The sequence below is a fragment of the Panthera pardus genome, unplaced genomic scaffold (assembly GCF_024362965.1).
Source record: "Panthera pardus isolate Hobbes unplaced genomic scaffold, ASM2436296v1 HiC_scaffold_10, whole genome shotgun sequence".
Taxonomy (NCBI): Eukaryota; Metazoa; Chordata; class Mammalia; order Carnivora; family Felidae; genus Panthera; species Panthera pardus.
This window is the reverse complement of record NW_026526655.1, coordinates 7,146,182-7,168,097: the sequence shown is the minus strand read 5'-3', so window position 1 is coordinate 7,168,097 and position 21,916 is coordinate 7,146,182. Positions and strand designations below refer to the sequence as shown.

At 48.8% G+C, this 21,916-nt stretch overlaps 2 protein-coding genes across 9 annotated transcripts in view; one reads left to right on the top strand and one right to left on the bottom strand.

Moving 5' to 3' along the window:
* The window catches only part of NGEF (neuronal guanine nucleotide exchange factor), a 74,119-nt gene that overhangs the window by 19,367 nt on the left and 32,836 nt on the right, over positions 1 to 21,916 (bottom strand). The window contains exons 1-3 of one of the 2 annotated variants that reach the window (XM_019445536.2): positions 17,695 to 17,993; positions 16,856 to 16,998; positions 10,243 to 10,544 (exon numbers count right to left, since the gene is read on the bottom strand). In XM_019445536.2, the coding sequence (XP_019301081.1) occupies positions 10,243 to 10,544; positions 16,856 to 16,998; positions 17,695 to 17,801 (552 nt within the window). In that variant the 5' untranslated portion in view covers positions 17,802 to 17,993. Of the gene's footprint in view, positions 1 to 10,242; positions 10,545 to 16,855; positions 16,999 to 17,694; positions 17,994 to 21,916 lie in introns of those variants that run through there. The other variant, XM_019445535.2, reaches the window with a different exon arrangement.
* NEU2 (neuraminidase 2) overlaps positions 18,231 to 21,916 on the top strand; it is an 87,823-nt gene continuing 84,137 nt past the window's right edge. For 3 of the 7 annotated variants that reach the window (XM_053903634.1, XM_053903628.1, XM_053903621.1), the window contains exons 1-2: positions 18,231 to 18,298; positions 20,811 to 20,893. The gene's annotated coding sequence lies outside the window, so the exon portion shown is untranslated. Of the gene's footprint in view, positions 18,299 to 20,810; positions 20,894 to 21,377; positions 21,612 to 21,916 lie in introns of those variants that run through there. The other 4 variants (XM_019445538.2, XM_053903629.1, XM_053903627.1 and 1 more) reach the window with 2 other exon arrangements.

Here is a 21,916-nt window from a genome sequence, read left to right as displayed (position 1 = left end):
GAACTGCGAGATCATGAGCTGAGCCGAAGTCAGACACTCAACTGACTGAGCCACCTAGGCGCCCCCACCCCAAGATTTTTAAGTAGGCAGCCATCCTTCATTGGCAGGTAAGAGTGGCTTTGACTTTCCTTCTTTATTGCTTTTGATCTCTTATTTCTTTCCTTGTCACGTTGGCCTGGCTTGAACTTCCAGAACATCAGCGTTAGCAAGATTCATTGTCTTGCCTTTATTGCCTCCAACAAATCTTTGTTCAATGTGATCTTGGATATAGACTTAAGATATTCCTTATACATTTCAGACAGTATCCTGAGTTTTGTTTAGATGGAAATAAATGGACTACTTCCCTTTAAACGTCTTTGAAGATCTGGACGTTCTTCTCCTCTGGCCCATTGACATGATTCATTTTGGCCCAAACTTGACACTATCTTTGTATTGATGCATATGTGCTCAATGTATGTTATTCTTTTAATGTAGCCCCAGGTTTGATTTTCTTGTGTTTTAGGTAAATTTTTGCCTTAATTCACAGTGAGACAGATCTAGGTTTTATTTTGGGGGGGGAGTGTGGGAAAGAGTGCTGATTTTGTTGGGCTGAACAGAAGGAGGACATTCAACCCTTTTTTTTTAATTTTAGTTTTTAAATTAATATGCAGTAAAATTGACTGTTTTGGGGGTGCGCAGTTCTGTGAATTTTAACACAAGTATAGATACTTATAACCAATATTGCAACCAGGGCGCACAAGGGTTTTATCAAAGGGCCCCTGTGCTATCCTGCTCTAGTCACACCGTCCCCAACCCTCACCCCTGGCAATCATCCATCTGGTCTCTGGCACTGTAACTGTTGTTCTCAGAATGTCCTACACATGGAATCTTTAGTGTGGAAACTCTCTGGTTTCTTCTGCTCAGCCAGATGCCTCTGAAATTCATCTAGGCCGTGCATATCAATAGATCTTGTTTTTAGCACAGAGCAGCATGCCATTGTACGCACCTGTATCCATATCCAACGGATAGGTATCCGTATCTGTTAAAGGATATTTGGGTTGTTCCAAGTCTTGGGCAATTATGAACAGAGATACTATAAACCTTCATGTGCAGGCTTTTGCGTAAATGTGAGTTTTTTATGTATGTATCTAGAGTTTTTTATGTGTCTAGAGCAATGGTTCTCAACGAGGAAGTATTTTTGCTCCCCAGGGTATGTTCAGCTAGATCGAGACACACTTGTGGTTGTCACAACTAGGGGTAGAAACGTGTTACAATGCACAGGAGAGCTCCCCCCAACCCCCAACAAAGAATGATCCAGCCCCAAATGTCACAATGTTGCTCTTGAGACACTGGTCTAGGTAGACACCTACGATTGGGACTGCTGGGCTCTACGCTGTCTGTTTCACTTACAAGAGCCCTGAGTTAGGCTCTGTGTTGAGTATGGCACCTGCTTCAGATTCTCCCTCTCTCTCTGCCCCCTCCCCCACTTGTGCTCTTTCTCTCTAAAACAAAACACAAAACAAAATAAAAAGAAACCACTCACTCTTCTCCAGAGCAGCCAGACCATTTTGCAATCCTACCAGCGATGTACATGAATTCTAGTTCTCCCACATCCACACCAGCACTTGGTGTTGTATTTTTTTTTTTTAGCTAGTGTGTATCATTATTAGGTTTTTTTAATGTTTATTTTTAAGAGAGAGAGCATTAGTGAGAGGGACACAGAGACAGGGGGTGACAAAATCCAAAGTGGGCTCCAAGCTGACAGCAGACAGCCTAATGCAGGGCTCGAACTCACGAACCATGAGATCATGACCTGAGCCGAAGTCAGACACTTAACCGACTGAGCCACCCAGGCAGCCCTATTATTATTAGTTTTAAGAGGGTTTTCCTTTGTGGATTTCTTAGAATTTTCTATGTAGACAATCATCATATCACCTGTGAACAGGGATAGGGACAGTTTGTTTCTAACTTCCCTGCAGACTTTCTCTTTGACTCAGGGACACGTGCTGCTTGACTTCTGTGTTTGGAGATTTTTCTGTTACCTTCATGTGATTTTTATTTTTATTCTATTATAATCAGAGAACATACTTTGTATGATCTGAATTATTTTATTTATTTTACTTTCTAGAATTTATTTTTTATCATTTATATCCAAGTTAGTTAGCACATGGTGCAACAATGATTTCAGGAGTCGATTCCTTAAACCCCTTACCCATTTAGCCCATCTCCCCTCCCACAACTCCTCCAGCAACCCTCTGTTTGTTCTCTATATTTAGGAGTCTCATGTTTTGTCACCCTCCCTGTTTTTATATAGTTTTTGCTTCCCTTCCCTTATGTTCATCTGTTTTGTCTCTTTTTTAATTTTATTTTTTAACGTTTATTTATTTTTGAGACAGAGAGAGAGCATGAACGGGGGAGGGTCAGAGAGAGGGAGACACAGAATCTGAAACAGGCTCTGAGCTGTCAGCACAGAGCCCGACGCGGGGCTCGAACTCATGGACTGCGAGATCATGACCTGAGCCGAAGTCGGCCGCTTAACCGACTGAGCCACCCAGGCGCCCCTCTGTTTTGTCTCTTAAAGTCCTCATATGAGTGAAGTCATATGATTTTTGTCTTTCTCTAATTTCGCTTAGCATAATACCCTCTAGTTCCATCCATGTAGTTGCCAATGGCAAGATTTCATTCTTTTTGATTGCCGAGTAATACTCCATTGTATATATGAACCACATCTTCTTTATCCATTCAACCATCAATGGACATTTGGGCTCTTTCCATACTTTGGCTATTGTTGATAGTGCTGCTATAAACATTGGGGTGCAGGTGCCCCTTTAAAACAGCATCCCTGTATCCCTTGGATAGATACCTAGTAATGCAATTGCTGGGTCATAGGGTAGTTCTATTTTTAATTTTTTGAGGAACCCCAATACTGTTTTCCCGAGTGGCTGCACCAGCTTGCATTCCCCCCAGCAGTGCAAAAGAGATCCTCTTTCTCCACATCCTCTCCAACATCTGTTGTTGCCTGAGTTGTTAATGTTAGCCATCCTGACAGGTGTGAGGTGGTATCTCATTGTGGTTTTAATTTGTATTTCCCTGATGATGAGTGATGTTGAGCATCTTTTCATGTGTCAGTTGGCCACCCTGTCTTCTTTGGTGAAGTGTCTATTCATGTCTTTTGCCCCTTTCTTCACTGGATTATTTGTTTTTTGGGTGTTGAGTTTGATAAGGTCTGTATAGATGGACACTAACCCTTTATCTGATATGTCGTTTGCAAATATCTTCTCCCATCCCGTCAGTTGCCTTTTAGTTTTGCTGATTGTTTCCTTTGCTGTGTAGAAGCTTTTTACCTTGATGAGGTCTCAATAGTTCATTGACCTGAATTCTTTAAAATCTCTTAAAGCGTGCTAATGATCCATCTTGGTGAATGTTCTGTGTGCACTTGAAAAAAAAAAAAAAACCTGTATTCTACTAGTGTTGAGTGGGGTGTCCTATAAATGTCATTAGTTCCAGCTGGTTGATGCAGTCAACTTTTCTTTTTTTTTTTTTTTAAAGAAAGCAGATTCTGCTTTATTATTTATTTGATATTCTTTTAAGTAGGGCAGCACAGAGCCCAGTGTGGGGCTTGAACTCACGACCCTGAGATCAAGACCTGAGCTGAGATCAAGAGTTGAACACTTAAGTGACTGAGCCACCCAGGCACCACCCCCCACTTTCTAAATTTTTTTTTTTTTTGAGAGAGGGAGAGAACATGCATGTGTGCACGTTGGGGAGGGGCAGAGGCAGAGGGAGAGAGAATGTTAAGCAGGCTTCAAGCCCAGCAAGGAGCTGGTCGAGGGACTCAATCCCACAATCCTGGGATCATGACCGGAGCTGAAATCAAGAGTCAGACGCTCAACTGACTGAGCCACCCAGGCACCTGAATGACATTCAACTCTTCTATATCCTGATTTCATGCCTCCAGGTCCTACTGATTATGGAGAGAGGGGGTGTTTAAGTGGATTTGTTGCAACGTGTGTGTGCACTACTGATCAGATTTGGTTACTAAGATTTTCAAATTATGTGTGTATTTCCCTCTTTGCCATGTTCTAGACCAGGGGTCAGCACACCATAGCCCATGGGCCGGCCAACTGTAACTGTAAAGTTTAATTGGAATGTCCATCCCTTTGCATGGTGTCTATCTGCGGCTATGACATTATAACGGAGAGCTGAGTGGTTGTGAAAGGGGCCGTATGGCCCGCAAAGCCTAAAATATTTACTATCAAGTCCTTTACTAATGGATGATTCCTGCTCTAGACTTGTCCTGACCAATACAGTGGCAACCTGGAGCTCTTGAAATGGAGGTTGGTTTAAATTAAGTAAAATTAAACGTTTGGTTCCTCAGTTGCACTAACTGGGTTTCAAATGCTCAACAGTCACATGTTGACTGGAGACTTTTGGAGATGCAGTTATAGAACATGTCCGGTGTTGCAGAAAATGCTGCTGGCCAGCAGCGTTCTAGGCTATTCTAAGCAACAAGGGACTCCTCTGTGCTTTGACCACTTGGCACAACTCAGTCATCTGGGTGCAACATCTCTTCTGTAGATTTTTTTGGTTACCTGGTATATTTTGGTGTTTAAAAAATTTTTATTTTTGAGTTAATTTTTGGTAGCTTATATTTTCCTAGAAAATAATTCTTCACTCAAAACTTTTACGTTATCTTTTGATCTCTACCCTATCTGCTTTCCTTAAGAGTATGTTTGTGTGGGGGGTTTCCCACCGTATGTCTCAAGCTGACATCTTAGTTCAGTTAATTTTGTATTTATTCCTTATTTAATAATGAAAGCATGTAAGGTTGTGAATTTTTATCCAAATGCAGCTTTGGCAGCGTTCCGTATGTTTTTAAAAATGTAGCATCTTCCTCATCATCTTTGAAAAAGTCTATAAGATTTACTTTCTTATCTCAAAGGTTAGGAGCATTTAAACATTTCTGATGTGAGCTTTTTACACTGTTTACATTTATTTTCTTGTTTCACTGCATTTTATGGCGGAGAGATTCTGGCCTGTACAATTTTAATAGACATTCATCGAGCTTTTTCTTATGGCTGTTGAACATGGCCACTCTTTGGTGGTATTTCTGGACACTGGAAAATAAAAGGTTGCTTCTCTTAGGAGCAGTGCTGTCCAAAAGAAATAGCAGTCTCAGATACAATTTTAAATTTCTTAGTAACCACATTAAAAAAGGTCAAAAAAAAAAAAAGGAAAATTTTCATCTGTTTTACTTAATCTAGTGTATCCAGGATATTATGTCAACATGCAATATAGAAATTATTAATAAGGTACTTTGCTTTCTTTTTATTTGTGCTAAGCCCTCAAAATTTGGCGTGTATTTTACACGCACAACATGTTCCGTTGGGGTTAACCGCGTTAAGGGATCCGTAGCTCCACGTGGAGACAGGCTACCAGTGGGCGACACGCCTTGAGTGACTATAGAGATCTGTAAAAATGTCTTAAACCCACCTCATGACTGTCTTCAGATTGCTTATGTCTGTGGTATATCCCACCCCTACAGAGACAGTATATTGTGTGTGTCAGCTTCTGCTAGTGTTTCTGATGGATTCTGCTCTGTCTGGCTGCCGGTTCATAATAGTTTGTAATATTACCTTTTCATTGTAGAGTGCACCTCTTGGGAATGGCCTTCCTATTTCCTAATCATAAGACAGAACATCTAGGAGACTAGGTTGAAAACAGTAAAAAGACTGGCAGGTTTCCTATAAAAATGACAAAATATTTTTATGTGAAAAAAGATACAACAGACAAAGCAGGAAGGCAGGGCACCATTGAGATCAGCCCGTATGGCTCTTTATCCTCCTAACTGAGTCGATGTGCCTGGCAGCCCTGTGATACAGGTACTATGATTATCTCCATTTTACAGTTAAGGAAACAAAGGCACAGAGAGTTTAAGTAACAGGCCCAAGGTCACACAGCTAGGGAGTAGCAGAACTGGGATTCAAACCCAGGCATTTGGGCTCTGGTGCCTGTGCGCATAACCATCATGCTAAATCACTTCCCCTATGCTTTACGACAGAAGAAAACATTTTAAATGTATATAAAATAATGTAACGTCCAGAACATACAAAAAGCTGCTATCGATCAAGAAGAGAAGTACAGTAAAACCTTGACTTGTGAGCATAATTTGCTCTGGAAACATGCTCGTAATCCAAAGCACTCATATATCAAAGCGGATTTCAAGAACCACTGACTCAGTTGTGATCATGTGACATGTGGCATCATGTCCTACTTGTACTGCAAGACATGGCTCACTTGTCAAGTTAAAGTTCATTAGAGGTGTTTGCTCGTCTTGCGGAACCCTCGCTGAACAAGGTACCCGAAATCCAAGGTCCTACTGGATAAACGCCCCAATAGAAAAATGGGCAAAGGATAAGAACAGGCAATTCTTAGATAAGGAAACGGAAATAGCCAACAAACATATGAAAAGACGCTCAATTTACAAGTCATCGATACAGGCGGGTTAAAACGAGGTACGATTTCTTTCACCCAACAGACTGGGGCAAACATCTTGCGGTTTGCTAACTGGCACCCCTGGGGCGGTACAGAATCTGTCTTGCCTCTTTGAATGGCAAGCTGGCAGTGCCCACCACCATTTTAACTGTTCTTTGCGGCGACATTTACCCCAATGTTTACAGCGGCGCTGTCAACAGAAGCCAAATTATCGAAAGAGCCCAAATGTCCATCAAGTGATGGATGAAATAGATTAGATGTGGTTTATACATACAATGGAATACTACTCGGCGATGAAAAAGAATGAAATCTGGCCATTTGCAGCAACACGGATGGAACTGGAGGATATTATGCTAAGCCAAAGAAGTCAGAGGAAGACAGATATCACATGATTTCACTCATACGTGGAATTTGAGAAACTTTACAGATTTTCATAGGGGAAGGGAAGGAAAAATAAGATAAAAACAGAGGGAGGCAAACCATAAGAAACTCTTAAATACAGAGAACAAACTGATGGTTGAGGGGGTGGGGGAAATGGGGGCTGGGCATTAAGGTGGGCACTTGTTGGGATGGTCACCGGGTGTCATATGTAAGTGATGAATCACTGGGTTCTACTCCTGAAGCCAAGACTACACTCTATGTTAGCTAACTTGAGAATTTAAAAAAAAAAAAAAAAAAGCATACACGCGAACTTAGAAAACCTTAAAATAAACTGTTCACTTTTTACTTTTTTCACTTAAAAAAAACATTTCTTTTAATTACGTAATCTCTACACCCAAGAGGGCTCGAACTCAAGACCCTGAGATCAAGGGTCACATGCTCTTCTGACTGAGCCAGCCAGGTGCCCCTAGAGCGCACTTTACTTTGACACACGAGCACGGACATACATGCACACAGAAGCTCTTCCTAATCAAGCTCCGCGGGACCACTTGCTGAGTCAATGGCACTGTTTCCCTGCAAAGCTGTGCAGGGGTCCGCTGAGCTCTTTGGTCACCAGGCCACCTGCACACTTCCCTCCCCACCTATGAGCCGCCCGCCCCCGTGCTTGCCGTCACACTCATTCAAGCCAGCTGTACTGCAGGCCACGGGGAGCGGTTTTCATGAAAATTAAGCTGAAGGCTCTTAAGAGGCCAACAAAAAGCAAGTTGCTAAAAACCAAAACCCAAATCAAACTGCTGTTGAATAAAACAACTAAGTATGGGGGGAAACCTCACAAACATCTGTAAGGATTTTGCCCCTACGAGTCTCTGTAAGTGTCTGAACTCCAAAACCAGAGTTTTGTGACATTGGGACTACACTTTAAACAGGAAAGAGAAGACACACACAGCTGGTCCCCCGGTGAGAGGCCAGGAGCCCAGAAAAGGCCGGCACACGTCTGCACTGTGTTTTCTTGAACAACGAAAACGTGCTCATGAATTGCTTATTTAATTTTAAAACACTTAAAGCGATACCTTCATCAGCGTAAAGGATCCCTTTAACAATACAAGATGATTCGCTCCCTTTGTTAACTTATCTGAATTCGACTCTGTCCCACAATGTAACGGGTCTAGTTTTCCAATCAATTGGAGATTTTGGTCTTTCCATGGAGGATTTAAGCAATTTACACTTATTATAACTGGTAAGTTTGCTACGGACTCTGCCGCCTTATTTTATGTTGTTGGTTTGTGTGTGTGTGTGTGTGTGTGTGTGTGTGTGTGCTTTTTTATGGTTTTCTTTTATTACAAAGAATATGGTTTTCTTTCATTACAAAGAGAGCCCTGTGCTCTCTGCTTTAACTTTACTTATGTTGTAGAAAGCTTATAAGTTCTACTAGAGTTTATCCCTAAGCTTTCCGAAGTAGTTCAAATCTTTATTTCTCTAATTATCAAGGTAAGACAAAGAAATATTTACCCAGAAATTGGTCTTTTTTCCTTGTTCCAGGGACCAAAAAAAAAAAAGTCCCCATGGTGGTAATACTGTGTGAAACAAGTCAAATACAAAATAGTATTGTATAATTCCTAGTTAGGGATGGTGACCGTGCCTGCGGCTGGGGAAGCCTCTAGGAGGGACGGACAGCTGCAGGGGTGGGAGGGGTGTCTCTCCACGTGTTCTGGCACCTTCCTCACGGTTGCTTTTCTCAATCCAGCGCCCCCTGCCTCCGGGGAGGTACCCCCATACATCTTCATTTCCACGGGGGCGACCGGCTTCTTTATGCCTCCTCCAGTATTTTTTATGCAAAACTGGGGAGAAGCCACATCGGGAATGGATGCCTACACATTATTTACATCAGAAGTTTCATAAGAAAAAACAAAACTCTTGACACAGCCATTTACAAGTCACTGCTCACAAGTCCCAAGGGATGTCAAGTTTTAATCCATCCCTCCTGATCGTCCCTGACCCTCCCGGGTGGGGTGCCGGCGGCTCTGCACAAAATACCGCCCCCCCCCCCGGCCCCAACGGCCCCCTCACCTTCCCTGAGCAGCTGTGAGCAGCTGTCAAGCACACTGTGAGCCTGAGTCCACGTTAGGGGACTCTGGTCAGGAGTGCTCTTGTTCCCGGTCATGGGCTGTGGGCACACGTTACTTGTGCCTTTTAAATAAACAAGAAGAACAAATGTTTCTGTGGACTCCGGTGCAGAAGGCACAGGGGTTAAACAGGGCAGGCCATCTGGAGACCCGGCCGCATCTAGGAACAAGTTCCAGTATGGTCCTGAAGGGGCACGTGAGTGTGGGTGAGAGACAGATGATGAAACTGAACAGATTGAAAAAAACCCCAAATCTCTCCACCTATCTATCCACCTTTTTTTTTTTTTTTTTTTTAACGTTTATTTATTTTTGAGACAGAGAGAGAGCATGAACAGGGGAGGGTCAGAGAGCAGAAGACACAGAATCTGAAACAGGCTCCAGGCTCTGAGCTGTCAGCACAGAGCCCGACGCGGGGCTCGAACCCACAAACTGCGAGATTATGACCTGAGCCGGAGTCGGCCGCTTGACCGACTGAGCCACCCAGGCGCCCCTCTATCCACCTTTTAAAATTCCCCATGAGCACCCACGTGGATCCTCGGCATTTCCCCCCCAGCAGTCTCTGTCCTCACCGCTGACCGGCCACGCCCTGCTGACTCTAGACCACAGGTGCGCTTTCTGCACCCAAGTAATCTTTGCTCAACTAAATGAACACGAAGATTTCTTAGCGACGCGTTTCTCTCACTGTTAATTTTTCATGGGTTATTTCTCCCTGCCTGCGACAAACCGTTAGGCCACCCAGTGCTTCTGCCTCAGCCTAACTCACAGGCAAGGTCTGGCTGAACCATCAAGTGAAGCAGAGAAGGCACACAAGTCCAGGCAAGGTGGCAGGGGCTCCAGAATGACGCGGTGAAGGTGAACCACAGATGACTGACTTCCTTCCCGGGCCCAGCGAGCTCGGCATCACCGAGTGCATCGGCGCTCACGTGTGCCCCACAAACACCCGACGGCAATGGCGGGGACAAAAGAATGCCACCTTGCTCTCTAATGAAACAGCCAGGCTGTGAACATGCAGGCTTGGGCTGAGCTCTCCTGGAAGGTAATGAGGGACTTTTTGTTGCCTGTGAAATGATGTGAATTTCCCTGCATGTTCTGGATGGCTGAGCCCTGCCTGGAACTCTTCTGGTTAGCCAGCTGGAGGTCCTCCCCTCACAGAAGAAGCCTCACCACCGCCCCCCCCCCCCACCCCCACCCCTGGTTAAAACACCTGTATGTTCTGAAAGGAGATAAGGAGATCCCACCCCCTCCCTTCCCGGCAGCCCTTTACCTCCTGCAGTTTGATCTCCTCGGGCTGGAGGATTTCCAGCACCCCGCTGCTCTGGATCTCTGGAAGATCCTGCCAGAGGTTAAATCGCGAGTGGGGGTTACTGAGCAGGCAGATCTGGGGCAGAGCCTTCCTCTCGGGTGGGCTTGCCGGCTCATCCTCCTCCTCCTCGTCCTCATCCTCTCCTGGAGTCTCCTCGCTGGCCGGGGAAACATGGGCATTGGTTTGTATCTCTGCATCCTGTTGTCTCCTGGTTTCAATTTCCTGGAGTGTTGATTTGTCTCGGTATTCCTGATACAGGAGCCCTGAAGTCAAACAGATTTATATGAAGAAAAGGGAAAGATTTCAGACGAAGATCTTTCTGAATCACTAGGTCAGGGCTCGGTACTCTTATCAAGGGCAGGTGCTGCACCTATGAATACATAAAGCCAGCCAGCCTCGCACCCGTCTCCCCAAAAGGCTCCGGGCGGCCCGATGAACTGCCACATCTTCATTTCTCGGGAACGATCAGCATACGGAAGTTTTGTTCAACAAATAAAGAAATCCATGAATGCATTCAAAATCCAATCACACAAATATACTCGGCAAATCTAGAACTTGATGTGTTAATAACCATTGTGCACACAGTTGATGGAGACGTCCCAATTACGTTTCAGTATCCCAACAGGATGCTTTCCCTAGCCTTAAGTGCTTCAATATTAAAAACCCAAGTATGTTCATTTGTGAAATGGGAGTAGTTGTAAATTCTCATCGTGAAGGAAAGACCCGTAATTCATCCCTTTTTTTTTTTTTTTTTTTGCTTTTGCAATTTCAGACTTACCTCCCTGACCAATTGTACTTAAAATAAAAGCACTCTATGTCTCCAAGGAGATTTGGAGGTACATATGAATCAGCACAAACGTAGCATCTCCATAGGGAAAACCCACTTGAGACATCCTGGCTGCAGGGTGGAGGGAGGGTCTCCTCACAGCAGATAAGCTTCAGTGGCCAGGGGGTTTCCTGGCCTAGCGAGACCGGGGTGGGGCCTGCGTGAGGAGGGGGTCAGACCCCTAGGGTCTTGTCTACTTGCCAGGCCATGAAGGTGGTGGTCTATCCTGTTGGGAAGAGAGAGGCCCCGAATGACCGGAGGCAAGCAGCTCTGCCCCCATTTTTGGATGGGTGTGGTTAGGAAGAAAGAGGCTGGGGTTAATTCCCCAGGAGGGTGATGATGCAGACGTGCACTACCTATGGGGGATGGGGCCAAGTACCCAATTCGGGGAACAGTGATAATAAGGTACAAGTCGGGTGCTGGTGACTGCCTGTTGCTGGGTCATGAATGACATCCAGGTGACCAGCATGGCCACAGGGTGTGGTGGCCCCACTCAGAGAGACCAGGAACACAGGGAGAGGGTACAACTGGGGGATGGGGTGGTGGAGAGATCAGGTGCACCTGAGGGGCACCCAGGAGGAGAGGTCCAGTGGGCAGCTAGCTGGATGCACTGGTCTGAACAGCAGTTGGGGCCCCTTGATATGTCTACCTATAAAACAAAGATGAGTTTCCCAAAGAAATTCTAATCGGGATAAATGTACCACTTGTAAAGCACTTTCTCTTACAATGAACGAAGTACAAACATTAGCTATTATTCCTTCCTTATCTAATTGTTAAATATATCTAAACAGGAGACAAAGGAACGAAAGAAAAACAGATTAACTTTGAAATCCTGAATGTGGCCAGATAAATTATATTCATAAACAGGAGCCAAACAAACTCGCCCTGTGGAATTAGTTGGCTTCCTATGCTCCATAATGCAAAATTATACAGCCTTTATGGTAAGTATAGCGTTTACTCAAAAAAAAAAAAAAAAAAAAATTAAGATCCAGGGCGCCTGGGTGGCTCAGTCGGTTGAGCAGCTGACTTCAGCTCAGGTCATGATCTCATAGCTCGTGAGTTCGAGCCCCGCGTCGGGCTCTGTGCTGACGGCTCAGAGCCCGGAGCCTGCTTTGGATTCTGTGTCTCCCTCTCTCTCTGCCCCTAACCCACTCACATTCTGTCTCTGTCTCTCTCAAAAATAAAAATAAACATTAAAAATAATAATACATAATTAAAAAATTAAAAAAAATTAAGATCCTATGATGTTGCAGTGTTAGAATCCTGTGATTTTGCAATGTTACAGTGAAAAAAGAAAAGCAAAGTCTTCGTTAAATGCAATCCAGACTGAAGATCTATAAGACAGAGGTTTAACGTCACTACCTAAACTGGTTCAGTCATGAGCGTAAGATTTAACTGTTGTGCTGACACTGACCCAGTCATTCTCCTGTGATTCCAATGCACAGTGTTTCCAGAGGCTTAAAGAAATCAAGTTTGAGTTGAGTTGGATTCACGTTTCCAGGTGACTGAGCCTCTCACATAGTAGGTACTCATGTATTTGTCGGACGCCTTTAAAAAAATGCCGTTTCTAAAGTTTCACCAAAGCGCTTACTAATCTGGCGTCTTTTTGAAGGTTCAAAAAATACGTCTTACATATGCTACGGTCGGCATATCATGAGTAAATCCTATCTCCGGCATCTCACTGTGATACGTCTGGTGAAAAGCAGCAAAAATATCAGCATTGTGGGTAGTCGGGTTGAAAATAATAATTCGGAAATCACACGGTTGGCTGCCTCTCCCCCATCTCCTCACACCCCTTGTTCCCAGCTGGCAGGGGAGGAGTTTTGTTTGGGTGCTGACCCGTTCTGTGCTCTGGGAAGTGGGTGAATGTTGACTGATCAAAACCCACTGTGATGCTGTGTTGTACACCTGGAACGAATATTAGTTTATATGTTAACTAACTGGAATTAAAATAAAAGCTTAAAAAATAGAAGTAAAAACTTTCTCCAAAGGGTGGGGGGAAAAAAACCCAAACCAACCAAACAAACAAAAATTCTTTAGAGAGAGCTCTCAATTATCTTAGCAGTATAATGGCTAGCTCCAGGGGACTCCCTTGACAAGAGAAAATCACAGAAATTAGTCTTAAGATTTAGAAATAAATGTCCACATCCAATGTAAATTTCCCTTAAAATCTGGCTTCATCTGCCTAAAGGGCCTCATCTGCCCTATAAGATTCATAGGGGACACTCAGCCCTAATCTGTAAGTTCAAAGTATACAGGTTGTTCATGTATATGCTGAAAGCCAGAAAATAAGTTTAACAAAACCACCTGAAACCAACCAACCAACCAACCAACCAACAAACAAAAAAGCCCTACCGTGATAGTTTCCTCCTTCTTGCCAGTGGTGGGTTTAGACATGAGCATGACATAACCTAACCTGGCCAAGGAGAGTAAGGGGACATCCTACATCTCTGAGAAGGGCTTCCCAAAAAGATGTTCCTTACCAATAAACACTTGAAGAATAAACACTTCCCTTTTTTGCTTTTATACATGGCTGCTTGAAGATGTGATGCCTGGAGCTATGGCAGCCATCTTGTGACATGAAGCCCAAATGTTGAGAATGGTGGAGAGAAAGGAGCTGGGTGAGGAAACCAATTCCAGAATTTTCTACCTTTGGGATACAATACTGCCACTGTGTAATGTCATTTTTTGCTGGATATTCTGTTACTTTTGGTCAACGACTCCCACTACCAGTAATTTTAGGATTTTCTTAAAACTCTATAGTTCTTTCTGAAACATTTAGAATACGAATTTCAACACTGTTTTTCCTGGAATTACTGTGACTACAAGGAGTTATCTGACACACTGTGTAACCATTTTTCATAACTTGTTTATTTTTATTGGTCTTAAAATTCAGATAGAGTAGCTTTACCCGAGAAGCTACATGTTAACTGATTAAATTTCTCTACTCCTTGTACTGTTAATAAGATTTCCTATTTTATATCTTGTACACTCAGCAAGCACAACTTTATGTGAAAATTAACTTTACTGGTAAAATCTTTCACCTGGTGTATATATTTTTAATTGTTTTAAATATTTATTTTGGAGACAGACACACAGTGCAAGCAGGGGAGGGGCAGAGAGAGAGAGAGAGGAAGACACAGAATCTGAAGCAGGTTCCAGGCTCCGAGCTGTCAGCACAGCGCCGGATGCGGGGCTCAAACTCACAAGGTCATGACCTGAGCCGAAGTCAGATGCTTAACTGACTGAGCCACCCAGGGGCTCCTTTCACCTGGCATATTATTATTGTTTTTTTAATGTTTATTTATTCTAAGAGAGAGACAGAAAGAGAGTGCGTGTGTGCACACAGAGGAGGGGCAGAGAGAGACAGGGAGACAGAGAATCCCAAGCAGGCTCCCGCGCAGCGCCCGACACGGGGCTCTATCTCACAAACCGTGAGATCAGGACCTGAGCCAAAATCAAGAGTCGGATGCTTAACCGACCGAGCCACCCAGGTGCTCCCCACCTGGTGTATTATATTCATGCAAAATTAGAAGACCCAGTTCCCATCTTTCCTACTTAAGATGATTTGTACCAGGCTGGCTGTGCTGCCCCGTGAAAGAGGGGGAGTTCTTAGCTCCTCTTGCCCAAGCTCCTGGAGTCATTCAAAATCCCACTTTTTGAATCACTCACATAGAAACTTCTAAAGGGTGGGGGATTCATTTAATTTTAAGTGAACACCTTTCACGTGTCCAGCATCTGTTAGGGGTCAGAGACAACAACAGCACACCTGTGCACACGAAGCCCGTCTTGGGGTCCATCACAGGGTCTCGGGGTCCGTGGTCTATAACGACAGCTGTGTGCACCATGCTGAGCAATTCTGTTCTGGCCTCCGTGGGAGACGCTGCAAACCCCAAGAGCAGGCTACAGAATGCCCACACCTGCCTTCGCCTTTTCCTCCCTGCTTGATTCCCCTGTGGCTTTAGGAACGCGTCCTTATCTGATACCTGGCAAGGAACTCCCTTCCTTCCGGGAGGTAAGGGCAGATAGGGCTGTTGGAGGAGACTGCTCGGCACCGGCCTCAAGTCCATAAGGGAGGAAGCGAGAAGGTGCTGACAGCTCTGGGTTGTCGTCCATCCATCACAGCCGGTGAGCACTTACTACGGATCCAGCCCAGGAGCCGGACAGAGATATTCACCAATTATACCAGCGGATACTGGAAGGGGGTGGTGGGAGAAAAGACTTGGAATATTAGTCCCTGCGGTTTGCCACATGCCGAGGGCCAGCCTGAGTGCACACCAGCGCTCAGGTCCCCTGACTCCCTGCTTCAAGCTTGTGCCACTAGCCTAATGGGACCGGCCACCTCCAGGAGGGGTGGGCCTGCCGCCCGTAATGCAGAGGACAGCCCCTCTCTCCGCGAAAGGAGGCATGGAGCTCCCCACCCCCACTCTACGTCCCTCCCAGTGATGACACTGGTTTTAGCCACAGAAGATCCCTTTCGAGAGGGTGGAAGTCCAGGTTTCCAGCGTATGCTAAGGCAGAGGTGGGTTTCCTCACTACGAAGGACAATGCGGCAGAGAGGCGGGAGGAAAAGGTTTCTAAGGGTCTTTGCTCTCGGCCCCTGTCCGTTACCCCAGCAAACAAAGGGAAAATCTGCCACCATCACCCAGCCTGACACACAGGAAGCCCTGGTAACAAAATTCCTGGAGTCAGCGCAGCCCAACAGCTCGCAGAATGCGCCCCACCCCCTCTGCTGTGCGCGGGGCTCCGCTCCCCTCGGGGTTCAGTCTGGAAAAAACCCTTCCAGGGAAGAGTGGGCTGGCCCGAGAAGTCTCCCACAGACAGGGTCTCCTGGGGCAACGGAAACTCTGCTTCCACTCAAGACACCTCACGTCTGCCTCAGTGACTCAGAGAGAGGACAGTAACGATGTATTTAGGGATAAAGCTTCCAAACCTGGCATTTTAATTTAACGGATAAAGTGCTGCTCTGACGACACCGAAGGACAAAAAGATTTGCTAAGCAGCCGGTACCGTTTTCCAAATAACGGAGCCCACGTTGCCCCCCTTCACTACCCCTTCACTACCGCCGGTGGGGACTGTCACGGGAGGGACCTCGTTTGACGGCGTTAGCAACTTTTGACTTTTAAATCCAAGTGCTTGCGTTCTCGGGACACCTTCTCGACCCACTCTGCGCTCACACAGTTCTTGAGCCACAGCTGTGCCCCGCACCCTGGGCCACGTTCCTGGAAAAGCAGGTGACACCAGGCTTCCCTTCCCAACCCAGGGGCCTCTGGGGCTCCCACTCCGTCTCCATCTTACCCTTCCTTCCCACCACTGCCTCTTCTTCCTGAGCCTGGGTCTCCGCAGAAGCCATTCTCAGACCTGGCGGTCTTCCCAGGTCTTTCCCAGGCCGCTCCCAGGAGGGGCTCCCACAGCACCCCTTCCTGCAAAACCCAGCAGGGCCTCACCCCTGGTCTTTTCGGCAGAAATGACAAGGGGGCAGAGGGCCCTCCCCCGGAAAGGGCTGGGCAGGTAGGCCTCTCTGGAGAGCAGGACTCACGTCCACTTGCTGCAGCCCAATTATACAGCACCATTAAAATGTGGCAGTTCTGCCTGTGGAACCGCTTGGAACCGAATGTGTCGAAAACGTCCCTTAGCCACACGGGGTACAGTGCTCGCAGAAATGCAACGGCATCTCCCGGGCAGGGGGACCCCCGAGTCCACCAGGGCGCCTCCCAGTGGAGCCCCGCCGCCGCCAAGGACACCCACCTATCTGTTCGATGAGGTTTCTCCACGAGTCTGCGGGAATGGGGTGGATCATCTGCAGGGCCTCGGTGAGCGTGGTCGGGCTGTCGGCGAGCGCCGGGCACTCCTCGGGCGTGGCCCCATTTCCCGGCGTGGAGGACGACTCGCTGCCCGAGAGAAGGAGGCGCAGCGCGGGTTATTTTTAAGCAACGACACACCTTGGCCGGCTCGCGCGTGGTGTCCGCACAAGTGGCCCGGGCCAACTGGACCCTGACGCGGGACGGGCCAGGCGGGCCCCACAGGCCCTTTTGGTCACCGCGCCCGGGCGCGACCGGGGTGATTCATTCCCACACCAGCCCGCCCAAACCCTTCATGTTTTCGGAGCTCGCGGGCAGGCGTCGGAAACTTGGCGCGCCCCTGCCTGCTCCGCGGCGCCGACCGGCCGCCCCGACGGGTCGGGCGGCCGGAATCCCAGCCGGCGCTGCTCACCCCCTGCCGTCCGCTTGTCGCGCGACCCCCGGCCCCCGACTCCCTCCGGCTCCGATCCTCGCGTCCCAGGGCCACGCGGCGCGAAGATGGGGGGGGCGGGGGCGCCGAGCGGGACGCGCGCGCCCAGGGCGCCTGGGAGGGGGCGCGGGAGGAGCCCCGGGGCGGGGATCCGGGCGTCGGCGGCCCGGGCCGGCGCGCACCCCCAGCCCCCGGGCGCGGAGCCCGCACGACCCCGGCCGCAGGTGGAAGTGGCGGGCGGCGGGGGCACCGGAGCCGGGGGCGGGCGCTAGGCCGCGGGGGTCGGCGTCCCCCGCGCGGGGGCCGGCGGCGCGCGGGGGCGGCGCGCGGGGGTCGCGGCGGCCGCTGGTCCTCACCTGCCCGGCAGGTGTCCCGCCGCCGAGTCGCGCGCGTCGCTCTCCGAGGTGGAACTGTCGTGGTCCACGGCGCAGGCGGCACTGAAGGCAGCGGCCAGCAGCTCCATGGGGGCCGGCGGCCGGGCGGGCGCTGGGGCCGGGTCTCGGGCCGCGCTGGGGGCTCGGAGCCGGGCCGGGGGCGACGGGCGGGCGCCAGAACGGGGTCGCAGCGCGCGCGGCTGGAGCTGGAGCCGGAGCCGCCGCTGCCGCCGCCGCTGCCGCTGCCGAGCGCTCCCGCGGGCGGGCGGGCGGGCGGGCGGACCGGCGGGCGCGCGCCCGGAGGCTCCGTGTTGCCACGGCAACGGGCGAGGCGGGAGGGGCGCGCGCGGCGGGGGCGAGGCCGGGCGGCGGCGGGGCGGGGGAGCGCGGGCTGGGCGCGACCGGGGCCCCGCGGGCGCCGACTGCCGCACGGACCTCCCGGCCGGCCGGGCGCTGGGAGAGGGGCAGGCAGCACGGGCGGGGGCCGGCGACCTGCGCCTTCGCCTCCCGCCCCCTCCTCGTCGCCTGGCCTGCCCGCCCCCGCAACCCCCCCCCCCCCCCCCGGCTCGCACGGCGAACTTGGAAGGTACCGGCGAGGTGACCCTCTGCCCCGCCCCCCCCCGAACCTCCGCCCTGCCCACGCCGCGCAGCCCCTGCAGCCCCGCCGCCCCCGACAGGCACCCGCCCGGGGACCCAGCCTCGGTGGAGTGCGTCCTCGCTGGAGGTGCCCCTGTCCGAGGGAGTGCGAGGCCGAGCCTGGGGTCCTGGAGACACCCTGCACCCCGGCTCCTGACACAGACTATGCAGACGGGGCCAACCGGAGGCCTCTCCGGGAGAGGCCTGAGGCCCCGAGGCCCTGGTGGCCGGGGCTGGGTACGGAGGAGCGAGAAGGGAGAAACAAAGTGCCCCCAAACTTGCACCCGGTTTCCCTGCCTGGTCACATTGTCTCTGGAATCTGCACGTTCGTGGTTAGTTCAGTCCGCTTCTGGATGCACAAAGCAAACAAAAGGGGTAACGGGAGTCTAGTGGAATGTCAGTGATCCGGAGTGACGTGGAAATCTAGAGGCATTTTCATACAGCAAGACGACCGGCCTAGTCCTTGTGTCCCTTTCTGAGGCCAGCCTGCCGGCTCCCTTGATGGGCCCCCGGTGACAGCGCCTGCTTCTGCAGGCCGGGGCCAGTTCCTGAGGAGGCCTGGGGCCTGGGGACTGGAGCGCAAAGAGGAAAAAAATCTTCCTCTGAGCATTGCCCTGCACGTCCCACCCACCGGGCGTTTGTTTAAATGAACCAATTCCTCCTTTGGGGATGCAAATACTCCTGGTGGGAGCGGTTTAGCTACTGGTTAGTAGGTTGGCCCTGATGGGTTCCTTAGCCAGCCATCTGGAACACGGTGGTGGTAAAGGCAGAGGGGCAGGGATTGGGTGGGAAGGAAAGAAAGTAGCTTGAGGGGAGGCTTGTGGCCTGGGAGAGAACTCCCCTCCCCAGACGGTATCAGGGGAACCCCATGGACCTTGCCTGGTCCGTCCTCCCCCGTTCTGACTCTGGGGAAGGGTGCTTAGGTTGTCTGAAATCCAGTCCCTAAAGCTGCTACCTCACTGTCCGTCCCCTCTAGGGTCTAAAGTCTTGCTCTTAAGGCCTCAGATTATTTGCATGACAACCATCTGCTCTCTTTTTCCGAGCCAAACCCCTTCCTTCCTTGACTCATTCCACACGTCCTCTCTTCTACTCCACATTTTCGTCTGCTCTCAGGCCCTTTTCACCGGGATGCCTCTTAATCATTCCACCAGTGCACTCACATGTCCCCACTGCCCCCAGCAGGCAACCAGGGCACCAGGCCCAAGGTGAGAGCTGGCCTCAGCCTTCTTCGTGTCACTCCAGGTGTCAGTGCCTCATTGAGCCCCCTGGATCCCTGAAGTGCTTCAAGGCAGGACGCACCCCCCACCCCCTGCATTTGGACCTCTCCCCAGTCAATCCCTGTCTCTGTCCCTTTTCTAAATTATGGGTCTGCTTTGGTCCCTTCCCTGCTTAAACACCTGTGTTGGAGTCCCAGGGCCACCAGCTTCGTGGTGCTGTAACAGGCTCGTCACCAGCCTCCTTCTCCCTGCCTGCTTCCTCGGGGCCCCTGCCCTTGCCGGCAACTCTGAGGCTTTGGCTTCCCCACACGCTCGTCCGGGCTCTGAGCTTTGCAAGTGCTGTTCCCTCTGCTGGAACTCTGTGCCCCTAGTAAAGTCCTCACTCTTGCAGGTGGAGGCATCCTGGGGCTTCCCCACCAGGCCCTTTCCCCTGCAGCAGCGTTACCTGGCACTAGAATTCTCTGTGAATAGGGCCATCCTTACACTAAGCCATGGATGGGTTCCCGCCTCCTGCAGGGCAAGCACTCTGGTGTCTTACTCATGTTCCATCAGGGCCCAAGGAAGAACACTGTATGGGCATCACTGGGACCTACGGTCAGGATGGCTTCACCGGCCCTCAAAGATGTAGCGCTCTGTGGAAGCTGCTCCCATCATACTTTGCTTCACCAAGGGGAAAAGATTCATTTTTTTCAAAATCAGAAAATACTCAAGTGAAATTACATATATTAAGATGAGCATAATAAAACCTTCCAATTGAAAAAGGAGCTAAAAATATCCTCCTAATTATAAAATCAGTTTAGAAAGTCATTGAGTTCTGAAGGCATATAACTTTAAGCTAAAAGCTGCATGTTCTCTTTCCTGTCATGTTTGGTGCTTAACAGGCTCTTACTAAAATCTCCATTGAACCAACATCTGCTCAGGATCGTTCACGAGATACGGATAGATATTTCAAATATTTATACCTGGTTAGTACGTGGTAGGTGCCGCATACGATTTGCTAAGGAACGAATGGTATGTTTTGAAAAATATTCAGTTATTTTATATATTTAACCTAAAGGTTGTGTATTTCTTCCTTTGGGTTATAAAAGTTAAATATTGGAAACAAGGTGGATTCTTATTTATGTAGCAAGCTCAGCCTTGAAGGGTCCTCACTTATATTTACAAAAGGTTACTTTATTCTGAAGGAGAAAAGGGAGAACCAGAGGAAATCTAGAAATAATCTGATCCGATAATTTTATTTTACAGAAAACGAAGCCGAACCCGGGGGTTAAAATGACAGGCCCAAGATCACACAGCTGGCTAACGGCAGATTTTTGAAGTATTTGCTAGTAAGTATGCTATGCTGTGTGGGACAAAGGAACTGTACATTTCTATTCACTTATGCTAAGTGTTTTTTAGGGTCACGTGTATGTCACCAGGCTCTCAAATGTTAAGACACATTTGTATTTTTAAATGTAGTAGGAAAATGACTTGTTTTTTTTTTTTTTTTTTTTTTTTTTGGTAGTAAGAGGCTAATCCTTACATAAACGTTGGAAATATCTAGAAACAAGTGCTTGATAGTGTTTAATGACCTGTATCTTCTAACGCCATGAATGAACTGTAGTTTATTTTTGTCACTCTCAAAAGGCTTTTTAGTTGCTTTGAAAATCAACACATTGAAACCACTTAGGTAGCCCCGAGAGTCCATCCACAAGGGGCCACTGCCTCGAGGTTAAATGGCCCCCCAAAATTCAGGGAGAAAGTTAGGGAAAGGACAAGACGTACCTCTCTCCTGCAGTGCAACCCTCTGTAGTAAAGAGTTAATCTTACACAAAGAGAGGTTTAGCCTTTGTCTTGGGATCCAGGCAGGTGATCTCTGAGCCACCAGAATGTGGGAATGTGACGTCTGATAGGAGTGTCTCTGCTTGCCTGGAGACCTGGGAGCAGATAAGGTGGGGGCCTTGGACTGTGTGATAATAGCTCAATCTCCAGGGAGGCTGAGGACTGTGTGGCCAGCCTGTTCCAGGTGATGGAGCCCCTTTAAACACTCTGGACACTAAGGCTCGGGTAAGCCTTCCCGACTGTCACACATTGCTGCCAGGGAGTGGTAGCACTGTCCATAGCTCCGTAGACACTGGAATTCCAAGTAGAACTTTTCTGGACCCTGTCCATGCATCTCTGCCCTTGGCTGATTCAAATCTGTAGCCTTGCACTGAATAAGCCATCACTGTGAGTGTAACAGCTCTCCGCGAGTCCTGAGTCCTTCTACTGAATTTTTGGACCTGAGGGGGGGTCTTGGGGACTCTCAGCTTCTGCAGTTGGTGTCATAAGTGAGGGCGGACTTGTAAGTTGTCCCCACACATCACAAGCCT